The following is a 12,756-nucleotide window of genomic DNA, read 5'->3' on the forward strand; positions in this document are numbered from 1 at the left end:
GCAAACAACGAAGATATCTGATATTGTTGCGTCCACTAGCTGCATTCGAGATGGTACGATATTTGGGTAACCGCTATCACTGGATCACCGTTCATTAAATGAGTACATCCTTTCAAAAATTGGGTCCGTTACTGGTGCTCGCTCGCCTGCTAAGCAATTATCTATGAAATATTGGTATATGGCTGCAGCACATTTCTGATATTCTGATATTTCCGTTCAGAAGTCAGAGAAATCACAGTTTCGCATCCACAGGCCGTACTTTAGATTTAGTGTTGAAAATGATTAATACTGACAAATCATCTATCGGTTATCGCAACTTATTGACCAACCACCACAAAAGGACAGCTGAGTGCTTATGCATATAAGTGTTGAGTAAACATTGCTATATTTGCATATGCCTCTGAGAAAAACAGCTGAGCAAGGCAATCCCGAATTACCATTTCATATAATGCTTCAATTGCTTTAACTTTTAATAAATGTATAATTTATTCAATTACTATTCACACATTACATACAGTTACAGAGCATGCACCATGGCCATTTTACAGAAACAACGCAACTGCGCACACATTTTTCAAGACCTGCGACATGTGTACACGATAAATCATTCACGTTGAGAGAGAGTGAGAGAGACAAACGTCAAAGTAATCACCGCGTGTTTTCTTACGTTCTCCACGCATTGCAATTGCAGCCACACGGAAAACTGGGGAAATATGTCTGCAACCCAGACAAAACAAATCAAATTTTACAATCCAGCGAGTTCCGCGAGTTCCGACAGGTAAACACAAATGCATTTGAAGTGAAGTGGTGATAATAATGAAGCTTACAAATCCACCAACCAACAAAATTCATTCATCACATTTTAAGCAGTTGAGCACGCAATAAGAAATTCGCTTAATCACAGCAGCAACGTTCCCATGTATGCAGATACTCACATGCATGTTTAAAGAAATTCATATACATAGATTTACATAGATATAGACATACACATACATATTGTATATCTATATCTATATATATAAATTAAGCGTGTGATACAGCGTGGTTCTGTTAGATATCTAACATACATGTAAATATATACACACACACACATATATATATATATATATGTACATATTCTCGCATACGTACGTGTATGTCAAATTAAATTTCATTCGCTACTGAAATTCGACGTCGAACGTCGCAGCAGAGCGCTGCAGCAGAATTAAAAAAAAACCAACCAACCAACAGACACAAGCAGAGTTATAACGCAACGAAGCAGTGAACACAACAATAACAACAACAAAAGGTAGCTGCTCTACCTTTCGGCTGTACCTTTGTCGACGTCGTCAGTTGCTTAGCTCTGCGAATCGACAGCCAGACACTCTGAAAAAATAGACAGTTCCCCGATTGCGATTTCTTCACACGCACTTCACATTTTTCAGTCATTCTGCAAACGCGCTTGCTGTCTGATTGCTTCTATATTTTAGCCGACGCCGGCAATTTAAATTTCTGCAATACATTGATATAAAGAACAACAATAATATAAATAAATTATAAAAATTAAAAATAATAAGCACGCTATTCAAAGCGCCAGTAAAAACACATCACATGCGAAATCTGCCATCGCCGTAGTCGTCGTCGTGTGCGTGTGGGAGTGTGTTGTATGTGTGTGTGTGTGTGTGTTTTTGTACGTGTACGTGCGTGTCTGTGCCTGTGTTTGCGAGAGTGATTGACCCATTTAGCAAGTAAAATTCTGCTACGTCGAATTTTGACTCCTTGCCTACAATGAGCAGCATCACGTTTTTATGCAGTAAGACGAATAATAATAATAACAACAACAAGAATAGCAGCAAAGATGTCGCTACTAATGGAATTTCAGCCTCATCATCTTCACCAGTATTTGCTTCTGCCGGCTTATTAACACAAACAACAACAGCATCAGCAGCACACCACCAACAACAACAACACCAGCTACAGCTGCACAACCAGTTGAAGAAGACGAAGGTGAAGGCTGCAGCGAAAAGCAACGGTCACAGTCACATGTAAATCATTTGCATTTTTATTCACATATTCTACATATTTACAAAATGTATGTGCATATATGTAAATGTTCATATGTGTATGTTGTATGTCTATCTATCTGTCTATGTTTTATCATCTGTATGGTTGTTTCTTTCGTATATATTTGCCCAGACCCACAAATGCATACATACAAACATGTGTGTATGTGTGTGTGTGCGTAAAGCATGCTCTAATTGTTCTGTTGTCACTGCCCAGTTTTTGTTGCTGTGTTTAATTAACGTTATTTTTAATATCGTTTATCATCGTGTCTGTCTAAATCGACTGTGAGTCGTCGTCGGTTTGGAATTACAAAAATAAAAAGAAGACTACATGTATGTTCATACAGTCACACACAAATTATAGCGTCAGCAAATGCTGCTGCTGCTGCTCTTGTTTCAATATGGCTGCGATCAAGCCACGTTTGCAGCTCTCTTCTCCTTTTCTCTTAAACATTTCTTTCGTCTTGCACAAAATGTGTATTCGTATGCACTTTTCTCCCATTTCTCGCTCTTTGCACTCTATGTGTGTGTCCTGCAGACCTGCCAACCTGTTGGGCGCAACACGTGAATCGAGCACGTTGCGACGATGTCCCCTTTCCAATCCATTCTGTTTCTCACTGCTGCTGCTTCATCAATGCTGCTTACTTGTGTACATCTATATATATATTTATGTATGTATTTGCTACAGACGTAGTTGAACTATAAATAACAAGCAAAATTGCCGCAGTAGCTGCAGCAGCACCGAATATTCATTAGAAAGAACTTCTTTGTGAAATTCACTGTCCGCACGATGACTTCATAATGTCGTACATATGTATGTGTGTACGATTAATATATGTATAAATGTATGATTGCAGTTGGCAGATGCTCTCATCTGAAATAGCGTCCCATTGTCTGGCTGAATAGAGTGTGCATAGGTTATGTGAGGTTAGTCTAGCCAGGTCAATCAGGGATGGCGAATCTATGACGTCATAACGTGTGCCCACTTTTATCGCAGCGTAATTAAAATAATAAATAAAGGAAAGCAAATAATTATTGTATCGTTCTTAACTTGGATAAGTGAGTTGCTATCAGTATTTATATTTAAGTAACCTTATCGACATTCGCTGCACATGCATAATTAGGGGATTTGCATTTAACAAGTGAACTTATTAAATTTCAGTGTACTTCAGTTTATTTGTCGACATTTATTCACTCGCATTCATTTTTATGGTGCATCTGCTTTAATTCAGGGAACGTGAAGATCCCTATTTACTTTTGTGGCATTCTCACATTCTTTTCTGAGTGTGAAATCATTTTCGCATATATCTATTTACATTTGTTTTTGTTGTACTTTGGGGCACTGTCTAGACTGTGAATATGGAAGACAAATAAACAGGCGAAATATATAATTTGGGTGTCGGTTTGTTGTTTATTTTCTCTAATATTTATATGTAGTCTATATATTTTGTTGGACATGCTCTCGAAACTCTGAGGTCAGCAAAGGAAGGCAGTTAATTGAAACAGTTGCTGCTCATATTAATTACAATCAATTCAAATTAATTGAAATACATTGCACAACACAAAGATACTCTACTTTTGTCTGTGAGTATAATAATATGCAATTGTATTAATTGCACTGCGTATATATGAATGTAAATTCCTAAAGTAAAGCATTCAATAAGATAGAACAGAGAATAAAAGAAGAACAATATCGAAATTTCACTATACATTTTGAAACCGACCGATTTTTAATGACATCTTGTTAAGAGCCTATAAATAAATGGCATACATAGTGAATGTGATCCGCAAAAGCTATTAAATAAAAACATCGCTATATGAAACAGAGATCCGATCCAGCCGACTCCAAAATATGTGCTATCTTTAATAATAAAACGATTATATTCCAAATTTCATCAAGATTGTTATAAAACTAGATTGGGCTAGGAATGTTGATCAAATGTAGATATGTATTGGGGTCGACGACCTCTTTGCAAGCGTATAACAATCAGTTCTTCGAATTTAGCAACAGTCATAGAAATGCGTAAGACACTTAAGCAAAATTTATAGATAAATTTGTTTATGGATTAAACAAACGTACTGTAATCAAAACATTAATCTAGTTAGTCATCGTTTATCCGGTGATTTCGTACAAATTGCGCATTTTTTCGTCTTATGCTGATAACTATAAGTATATATACATATATATATATAAACGTGTGCAATTTTGACCATGATGTGTACACAATTTCGTTAGTCGCTTAATTTACGCTCTCTTGCAATCTTTATGATTAGCACTGGAACTGCTTTTATATTGAACCGAAAATGACCGATAATGTTTTAATTGTCTTTTTTTTTTTTGGTAACAGAACTACAGCTAACTGATATATTTTTTGTTTTGTTTGTTAACTTATTTAGCGACGATCGGTCGGATGCAACAGAACCGATATTTATTGATGCCACCGCAACGGGTGGAGAGCTCAACTGCTGTCCGGCATCACCGACAACGGTGCCGGCGAAATCGTCACTGGAATCGCCGATGCGAAGATCGGCACGAAGACAACGCACCACATCCATTGGCAATCAAACGACCACAGCCAATCCATCCGAATGCATAATACGGGCCAATAATCGCACTATCTATACAGCCGGAAGACCGCCATGGTACAATTGTGCCGGACAGCAGGTTGAACCCTTTGTCATAGGTGCGTCTGATTTATTTGACTCCCCATCTGTTTCTCTATTAATCGTGGTCAATTACTTTTCAGGCATTTGCGGTGGCAGCGCATCCGGCAAGACGACCGTCGCTGAAAAGATCATCGAGAGCCTCGATGTGCCATGGGTGACCCTATTGTCCATGGACTGCTTCTATAAAGTGAGTGTACTTAGATTCTCGGCGCTGAGAATGCAAATCAAGTACAGTCTCTAAACTCATTGCCAGATCCTAAATGGGAAGCAGCATGAACAGGCACTCATCAACGAATACAACTTTGATCATCCAGATGCTTTCGATATCGAGCTGCTTATCGATGTCCTTACCAAACTGAAGGAGGGCCGCAAGGTTGAAGTGCCAGTTTATAATTTTGTGACGCACGGTCGCGAAAGCCAGACGGTGAGTATCCCACAAACTGGAGAAGGTTATTCAACTTTGACAATTGATTTCCCTTTCTAAACAACTGACCATTTTTTTTAACTGAAATTATTTATTACATTAATAACATATTTATATAGAAAACCATGTACGGTGCCAATGTCATCATATTCGAGGGCATACTCACATTTCACAGTCCCGAGGTGCTGAAGCTGCTCGACATGAAGATATTTGTAGACACAGATCCGGATATCCGTCTGGCAAGAAGGCTCAAACGGCAAGTGTATTTTTCACTCAAGTTGAGAGAATGGGAATAATCTAATTGTGCATTTACAGTGATATCTCGCAGCGAGGACGCGACCTGAAAGGCGTGCTGAAGCAATACCTGAATATGGTGAAGCCCTCATATGCTAATTATATAGCGCCAACAATGGCGCATGCGGACATAATCGTGCCACGAGGTGGCGAGAATACAGTGGCCATTGCCCTGATAGTGCAACACGTCCACACCCAACTCCAACTTGTAAATGAGATTTGCATTATTATTATGCATTTGTATAATTCGACTAAACCTTGATGTATTTTAGCGCGGCTTCAAGCTTCGCGAAACGTTGGCAAATTCGTACAAGGATCAGCCGATGCCTGATTCATTGCATTTACTGCATCCGACGCCACAGATCAAGGGTCTGCACACATTTATACGCTGCAAGAATACGTCGCGGGATGAGTTCATCTTCTATTCGAAGCGTCTCATCCGACTGGTGATTGAGTATGCGTTGAGTCTGTTCCCCTTCAAGACGACGCGTGTGGAGACGCCACAGGGCGTCCTCTACGAGGGGAGGCGTATGGAGTCGCGCAAAATATGTGGAGTATCAATTCTGCGAGCCGGCGAGACCATGGAACAAGCCGTCTGTGATGTCTGTAAGGACATACGCATTGGCAAGATTCTCATACAGACGAATCTGAAAACTGGCGAGCCGGAGCTGTACTATTTGAGGCTGCCCAAAGACATAAAAGACTTTAAAGTGATACTTATGGATGCCACGGTGGCCACCGGTGCTGCTGCAATGATGGCCATTCGAGTTCTGCTCGATCACGATGTGCCCGAGGAGAACATCATTCTTGCCTCGCTACTAATGGCCGAGATCGGTGTCCATTCGATAGCCTATGCTTTTCCCAGAGTATGTAACATTTATTTAAATACTAGTTTATTATTAATATTGACTATAATTGATATTTTCGTTGTTTTCAGGTTAAAATTGTTACTTCTGCTCTGGATCCGGAGATAAATAGCAAGTTCTACGTTATACCGGGTATTGGTAACTTTGGCGATCGCTATTTTGGCACCGAACCCTCCGACGAGTACTAAGTTTGGGGCCAATGCTTAATATTCCTAGGCTTAAATAAATGCAAATCGTTACTTAAATTATCAATTCAAGAACTAGCGCCTTGTATTTTATTATAATGTCTACTGATCTACTGATTTAACAATCGGACGAGCAGCTGCAGCAGGAATGCGACGGCGCCAACTACTAAAGCTATGCCTATGTAGCGCTCTCTCCGACTGCTGCTGCTATTGCTCTTCGTTTCCAGTTGTGTCTGTTTCGTGTTGGCGCAACGTGTCCATTCCTGCTCCTCGTCCAATATCTCACCCATCATACTGAACTTGCTGGAGGATGTGATGCGGACACGTACACGCGTGCCCAGCAAATTCTTACGCATGGGTAGCAGCACTTGCTCGTAGCTCTTGTTGTGTCCCACATAGTGCAGTTTATCGTGTGAGATTTCCGTTACCAGCACCGTATATAGTTGACCCTCACGTCCCGCATACGGCTCGTAGCTGTAGAATAGATCGGTTAGACGTTTGGTGCGCTTCTTTACTAGATTCGCCGGTATGCGTTCCATTTTGGCAGCTGGTGTGCCCGGTCGCGGAAAGAACTGATTGATGAATAGGCTGGGAAACTGGTATTTCTCGCACAGCGTCATTGTCTCCTCAAAGTCTTGTTCCGTCTCCGTGGGAAAGCCACAAATAATATCGGTCGCAATTGTCAAGCCCGGCACACGAGAGCGCAAAAAATCGACCACATGCTCAAAGTCCTTGCGACAGTATTCGCGCTTCATCTCACCAAGCACTGAATCGCTGCCGCTCTGTGAAGAGTTACAGGATATAGTTATTGTTATAGGATATATATCTTACTGGTTACCTGTACAGGCACATGGAGAAATGCGTAGACACGCGGATGCTGCAGAACTTTGGCGACTTCTTCGAGATGCTCTAGAATATAGGGGGGATTTGTCATGCCGACGCGCAGCATACAGTGCTCGGGTATAACCTCGACCAACTGCCACAGCAGCTCTGGCAACGAGCTGCCAATGTCACGTCCATAAGCGCCCGTATCCTCGGACGTAAGCCAGATTTCGCAACAGCCCTCGTCAAAGGATTGACGTGCACGGTCGACGATCTCAGCGGGGGGATAGCTGGCGAGGTCGCCGCGGGCATGTTTCGTTTTGCAGTAGGTGCATTGGTTGAGGCAACCGCTGTTGATCGAGATGATCTCGATGAGCGGATTCTTGCGCACCTTCGGTAGGGATAAGGGGGCACCGGCGACTCGACGCCCGTGCACCTTCTTGTTCTGCAGCAGGCGCACGCTATGCCCCTTTAGCGTCTCCTCGACCACCTCGACAACGCGATCGATTTGCTGGACACCGATTACCGATAAGCCACGGAGATAATCGGACTTGGGGGCACCCTGGGGCACACAGCCGGCGACAACAACATGCTTGCCATTTCGCATGCCCGCCTCGATTTCGTTGCGGAACGTATCTTCCGAGGGATTCTTTACAGTGCAACTATTTAGCAGCCACAAGTCCGCCTCATTCTTGCCACTCAGTTTATAGCCAAATGACGCCAGTTGGCCGGCCATGTACTCTGAATCCGAATTGTTGTGTGCACAACCCCAAGTCTTCACATACACCTTCTGGGTGCCAGGAATAACACTCTCGTGGATGATCTTCTGTGGCTTCGTCTCTTCCTTTTCGTCATCGCTTAGCGTTGGTTTAATTGGCGCTCGCTTCTTGGCGCGCACTGTGACATTCTTCTTGTTCTCATAGCGGTCACGGGGTTTAATATCGTCGGCCGATATTAAATCCTCGATATCGTCAATATCGTTGCCCGGCAAGTCCGACTCAAATTCCATACTTGGATTTTGTTATTTGCAGCACGTGTGCGCATGCAGGCAGTCAGCTGTTTACATTTGACGAATCAATGTGACCAAAAAATGTTTTTGTGGGGTGTTGAAAAACGAATAATTGTTGACAACTAAGGAGCTGGGTTTTAAAGTTTAAGTTAATACGGGTCTGAAATGCCCTTTAGGTTATTATTTTATATAACAATAAATGTATTACGAGCTGAAGGTCATAGTCCGAGCACATAGCTAACTATTTTTTTTTATATAGTATTAAGTTTCATTAACAGACATGAGAACCACCCGACTCTAAAAATGAATATGCCGCAAATTTTCAGTTTCACTATACTTTTGGCATCTTATCAGCATCGAAACGCTATCAACGCGGAGACAGTGACAAGTTCCATAAGCACACTTTAACCCGAATTGCGGCTATATTGCTAATCCGGCGTTTGTTACGATGATACACATTAAATGTAAAGATACCAATTTGGACCCGATTCCAGTAAAGGTGAGTGCGGTTGTTTCCATGTACACACACACAACACACGTTTTAAGCCCAACACACACCTACACATATTACATATAAATATATGTATCTATAGATTGGCATCATTGGTGGCTCTGGTCTGGATGATCCCGATATCTTGGAGCAGCGTCAGGAGAAGGTAATTGAGACACCCTACGGTGCACCATCGGATGCGTTGATCGAAGGCGAAATCGGTGGGGTGCAGTGCGTCCTCCTCGCCCGTCATGGACGCAAACATGATATTATGCCATCGAATGTTAATTATCGTGCCAACATTTGGGCTCTACGTCAAATTGGTTGCACACATTTGATTGTGTCCACCGCCTGCGGTTCGCTAAGGGAGCACATTCAGCCGGGTAATTTAGTGGTGCCACATGACTTTATTGATCGCACCACGAAGCGACAACAGACGTTCTATGATGGTGAGCATGCAGGTGTCAATGGCGTCTGCCATCTACCCATGTATCCGGCTTTCTGTGAGCGCACTCGGAAGACGCTGCTCGATGCGGCCAAGGAGCTGGAATATGCCGCCCATGACAAGGCAACGATTGTCACCATAGAGGGACCACGATTCTCATCTCGCTCGGAGAGTAATATGTTCAGGCAGTGGGGCGGTGATCTGATCAATATGACAACCTGTCCGGAAGTTGTGCTGGCCAAGGAAGCGGGCCTATTATATGGCTCGGTGGCAATTGCCACTGATTACGATTGCTGGCGCATGGGCTGCGAGGGTGTCAACGTCCAAGATGTGCTCAGGACCTTCTCCGAGAATGTGGTGAAAGTGAAGCGTATCTTGGTGAATGCTGTGGGACGCATTGCCAAGGAGGATTGGTCCGAGGATATTCTAAATGCTAAGGTATAATCGAAATTTTTAAAATGCCACAATCGAGTGTAATAAATTCTCGTTTTGAATTTGCAGCAATGCGTCTGCAACAATACCATGTCCGGTGCCATGTGACGCTTTTTAAAGCTATGCACCGAAATAACCAGAGACACGATTAGCCGCCGGAAGCCGGTCATTCTGCCAGCGTACCCAAAGAAGAACTCCAAGAAGCGTCTGCCAAAACTTTTATCCATCTCCATTACCTATGAACTAGAATCAGGCCGTGGCCCCAAAGAATTCACCATCAAGCCAGAAAATCAAACTCAATTCCAAACAAAACGAGAAACACAAACTCCGGCAGCTGCGAGCGCTTCAACTTAAACTAACATATCCCGCACAACGACTACATTAATTAATTGAAATACTCTTAAGGCATTTGGCTTGTGATGTTTTTTTTAGTATATATCTCAAAATGTTTGCCGAAACTCAAATAAACCAATCACAAGAGGCGTACGCAGAACGTTGAAATCTATTTGAAAATACAAATTTTTAAAGCATACTCTTGGGGTCAAAAATTAAAATCTACGATCTAAAAACCAAACTCTTAAGAAATGGCTTACAAGGATACAGCTGAAATATGAGCATTTTTTTACGCAGAAGTATGTTCGTACTTTTGAAAGTGTATTCTACTTATTATCGCTTTAAACTATATATTTTCATAAATTAAAAATCAGAAATATAATCAGAATGTGTTAACTTTAGGATGCTGGAAAAGTTGTCAAATGTCTGAGGTAGTTTCGCGAATTTTTTGAATTGAATACAAAATCGAAATCTACAATTCTCGAAATAATATTATTATTACAAAATAGAGGAGCCGCCCATTAGGAATTGGGTGCGCATTAAATAGCTGAATAATAGCAAGTAAAATTATCGTCGTATTGGTTTTACTAATTGTACAATTAAAATTGGAATTCGTTTTGCTTTGCGTGTGGTGTTTGGCTTAGGGACACTTGCGCTCCACTTGGCTCTTGCCAGCCTCCTCGTACTCCTGAGACGATATCCACATCTGCTGAAAGGTGCCAATGCTGGCCAATATTGAGCCACCAATCCAGGCGCCAAATCGTCGCTCCACACTCCCATTGGCTGAAATCATTTTTAAGCGTGTGTTCGAAGGTGCGCGTAATTGCAGATCCCGATTGAGTCGCTCGGGGAAGCCTTGCAGCAAAGTGTTACCACCTAAAAAGCAGCCACATAATTAATATAAACTATTTGGTATTTGATTTATTATACCTGTGACCACAACGGAGCCGAAGAGTGACAATCGGACATCGGCATCGCACATGCCAACGCTGGTGGAGGCCAGTTGTCCCGCGCCGAGCATCGCATTGTCGAACAGGCTCTCGGCAATTTTGAAACGCTCCGATCCGAAGTCCTGATGATAACCATTGGGGAACTCATAGTGGACCATTGGTATTTGGGAGGCGACACGCTCATCGAATGGATTCTCCAGCACCTGCAGCACATTCATTTGAAAGTCCTGCATCATTAGCTGCACCATATAGTTCTGCCACGACGACGTGAGATTCTCCGGCAGTTTCCGCAGTGTAAATCGGGCATTATCGCGCTCCTTGACCACATCCTTGGAGGCAATCTTATACACGGGCGACAAATCAATGTTGTGTTTCTCCAAATGTTGCCGGCATTGTCGCGATAGAAAATCACCGCCAAGCGGCGACTTGACCACAGCCTGTGACAGCACATAACCCTCGTGAACGGGCACCGCCGACGTGTGTGTGGCGCCACTGTCCACCACCAGAGCGGTCGCACGTCCGCTGGAGAAGGCGGCGAGCACAGCGTTCTTTACCAGAAAGAATGCCGGCACATTGTATTTCTCGAACATGAGCTCCGTCAGCTTCTCGCGATTGTTGCGCACATTCCACGATGCCTCCGAGAAGAGCACTGGATGGTATTCCGACTCCGATTGGATGACATTTGCGTACGCATAATCGATAACCTTCTCGAATAGCTCCCAGTTGTCAATCATGCCATCCTTCATATACGTCTGCACCTCCATTTGCGCTCGAGGCACGTTCACATAATTCGTGTCCACATAATATTTTCGCGCGTCGGCGTCTGAGCAGTAGAGAAAGAGAGAGAAGGGGTAGGGGAGGGGCATGAAATTGTGTAGAATGAATGGGCAAAATTGTACTCACTGTTTGATGTTACGTTGTTATCTGTTTTGGTCTCTGGATCGAGATTGGTGTCGGGTGCATTGTTGCTGTTGTTGCTGCCACTACTGCTGCCGATGCCAACCACAGAAGGTATTTCGGCTTTGGGCGAATCCTCTTGAGCGTAGCCCACGCGCAGCGAATGATGGCCGGGATCGAAGACTAAGGCGCCAATCTCATCGCCGCCATACAACATTGTGCCGCCACTCATCTTGGCGTTATATTTTCACCTTTCTTACTGCTTTGTCGCACTAAAATAATGTGCAAAATGTGTGTAGATTGTGTATCAAATCACCGGCAGATGCCTAAAAACTAGTGTTGCACAGCGCGCCAAAGTAAGCAAAACAAAAAGACAACCCTGAAATAAGCGAACTTGTTTAATTTTTGTGGAATAATGCAATTTATTTTATTATTTTTTAGCATCTATAATTAAAAGCACAGCTTTGTGTATATGCAATTAATAATCAAACGAAATGAATAATGTTATTGGAAGCAACTAGTTCGCTGTTGATTAATGTTGATCTATCGGTCGGAATGTCCATCTCAAAGGTCGCCAAACATACGAAATGTACGATTGCTACATTAGGAGCATTCAAGATAAAATTATTAGGAATATTTTGTAAGCTAAATTGAAACAAGTTAGAATACTCTAGTCGACTAGTAGATGCCCTATAAATGTTTTTAAATGGCACAGGAGGCTTGATGAATATGAAAATACGAGTATTTAGTAAAATCGGCTCAGCATTGAATGCTGAAGAAGAATATATACTCTATAGGGTCGACATTTGAATTTATTTCAAATAACAAAATTACAACAGCAATTGATGAAGAAAACTAAATTGAATTTCAAAAGTGTTAGCTTAAGTTAAATTTTTGATT

At 42.3% G+C, this 12,756-nt stretch overlaps 4 protein-coding genes across 7 annotated transcripts; 2 read left to right on the forward strand and 2 right to left on the reverse strand.

Moving 5' to 3' along the window:
- Positions 1-354: 354 nt before the first annotated feature.
- Positions 355-6,550, forward strand: LOC6559212 (uridine-cytidine kinase-like 1). Of its 4 annotated transcripts, none has more exons than XM_032735320.1 (9): positions 355-778; positions 1,794-2,024; positions 4,440-4,726; positions 4,790-4,896; positions 4,963-5,133; positions 5,253-5,389; positions 5,449-5,635; positions 5,700-6,293; positions 6,365-6,550. In XM_032735320.1, the coding sequence occupies exons 1-9, from the start codon at positions 714-716 to the stop codon at positions 6,479-6,481; spliced, it is 1,896 nt and encodes a 631-aa protein (XP_032591211.1). In that variant the 5' UTR covers positions 355-713; the 3' UTR covers positions 6,482-6,550. The 4 variants fall into 4 exon arrangements, with proteins under 4 accessions (XP_032591211.1, XP_032591210.1, XP_032591212.1 ...); XM_032735319.1 differs by having other exon boundaries at positions 603-778; positions 1,776-2,024; XM_032735321.2 differs by lacking the exon at positions 1,794-2,024 and having other exon boundaries at positions 606-778.
- On the reverse strand, positions 6,534-8,374 carry LOC6559213 (threonylcarbamoyladenosine tRNA methylthiotransferase). Its single transcript, XM_001986464.2, has 2 exons — positions 7,317-8,374; positions 6,534-7,260 (listed from the first exon to the last, which is right to left on the reverse strand). Exons 1-2 carry the CDS (start codon positions 8,307-8,309, stop codon positions 6,589-6,591), a joined length of 1,665 nt encoding a protein of 554 aa, XP_001986500.1. The 5' UTR covers positions 8,310-8,374; the 3' UTR covers positions 6,534-6,588.
- Positions 8,375-8,644: 270 nt separating this feature from the next.
- On the forward strand, positions 8,645-10,181 carry LOC6559458 (S-methyl-5'-thioadenosine phosphorylase). The gene is made up of 3 exons (XM_001986465.3): positions 8,645-8,808; positions 8,903-9,682; positions 9,746-10,181. Exons 1-3 carry the CDS (start codon positions 8,758-8,760, stop codon positions 9,782-9,784), a joined length of 870 nt encoding a protein of 289 aa, XP_001986501.1. The 5' UTR covers positions 8,645-8,757; the 3' UTR covers positions 9,785-10,181.
- A 395-nt stretch (positions 10,182-10,576) lies between these two features.
- On the reverse strand, positions 10,577-12,191 carry LOC6560525 (actin-like protein 6A). The gene is made up of 3 exons (XM_001986466.3): positions 11,863-12,191; positions 10,940-11,782; positions 10,577-10,885 (listed from the first exon to the last, which is right to left on the reverse strand). The coding sequence occupies exons 1-3, from the start codon at positions 12,086-12,088 to the stop codon at positions 10,650-10,652; spliced, it is 1,305 nt and encodes a 434-aa protein (XP_001986502.1). The 5' UTR covers positions 12,089-12,191; the 3' UTR covers positions 10,577-10,649.
- Positions 12,192-12,756: the final 565 nt, after the last annotated feature.

This window comes from Drosophila grimshawi, unplaced genomic scaffold, assembly GCF_018153295.1.
Source record: "Drosophila grimshawi isolate 15287-2541.00 unplaced genomic scaffold, ASM1815329v1 contig_1367, whole genome shotgun sequence".
Lineage (NCBI taxonomy): Eukaryota > Metazoa > Arthropoda > Insecta > Diptera > Drosophilidae > Drosophila > Drosophila grimshawi.

Coding starts and splice junctions, on each gene's coding strand:
- LOC6560525 (XM_001986466.3), bottom strand. CDS start 12,088: ATGAGTGGCGGCACAATGTTGTATGGCGGCGATGAGATTGGCGCCTTA. Junction 11,783..11,862: donor TAACAACGTAACATCAAACA/GTGAGTACAATT, acceptor TCTACTGCTCAG/ACGCCGACGCGCGAAAATAT. Junction 10,886..10,939: donor CGGCTCCGTTGTGGTCACAG/GTATAATAAATC, acceptor GCTGCTTTTTAG/GTGGTAACACTTTGCTGCAA.
- LOC6559213 (XM_001986464.2), bottom strand. CDS start 8,309: ATGGAATTTGAGTCGGACTTGCCGGGCAACGATATTGACGATATCGAG. Junction 7,261..7,316: donor TTCTCCATGTGCCTGTACAG/GTAACCAGTAAG, acceptor AACTCTTCACAG/AGCGGCAGCGATTCAGTGCT.
- LOC6559212 (XM_032735319.1), top strand. CDS start 714: ATGTCTGCAACCCAGACAAAACAAATCAAATTTTACAATCCAGCGAGT. Junction 779..1,775: donor AGTTCCGCGAGTTCCGACAG/GTAAACACAAAT, acceptor TACAATGAGCAG/CATCACGTTTTTATGCAGTA. Junction 5,134..5,252: donor ACGGTCGCGAAAGCCAGACG/GTGAGTATCCCA, acceptor ATATTTATATAG/AAAACCATGTACGGTGCCAA.
- LOC6559458 (XM_001986465.3), top strand. CDS start 8,758: ATGATACACATTAAATGTAAAGATACCAATTTGGACCCGATTCCAGTA. Junction 8,809..8,902: donor TGGACCCGATTCCAGTAAAG/GTGAGTGCGGTT, acceptor ATGTATCTATAG/ATTGGCATCATTGGTGGCTC. Junction 9,683..9,745: donor AGGATATTCTAAATGCTAAG/GTATAATCGAAA, acceptor TTGAATTTGCAG/CAATGCGTCTGCAACAATAC.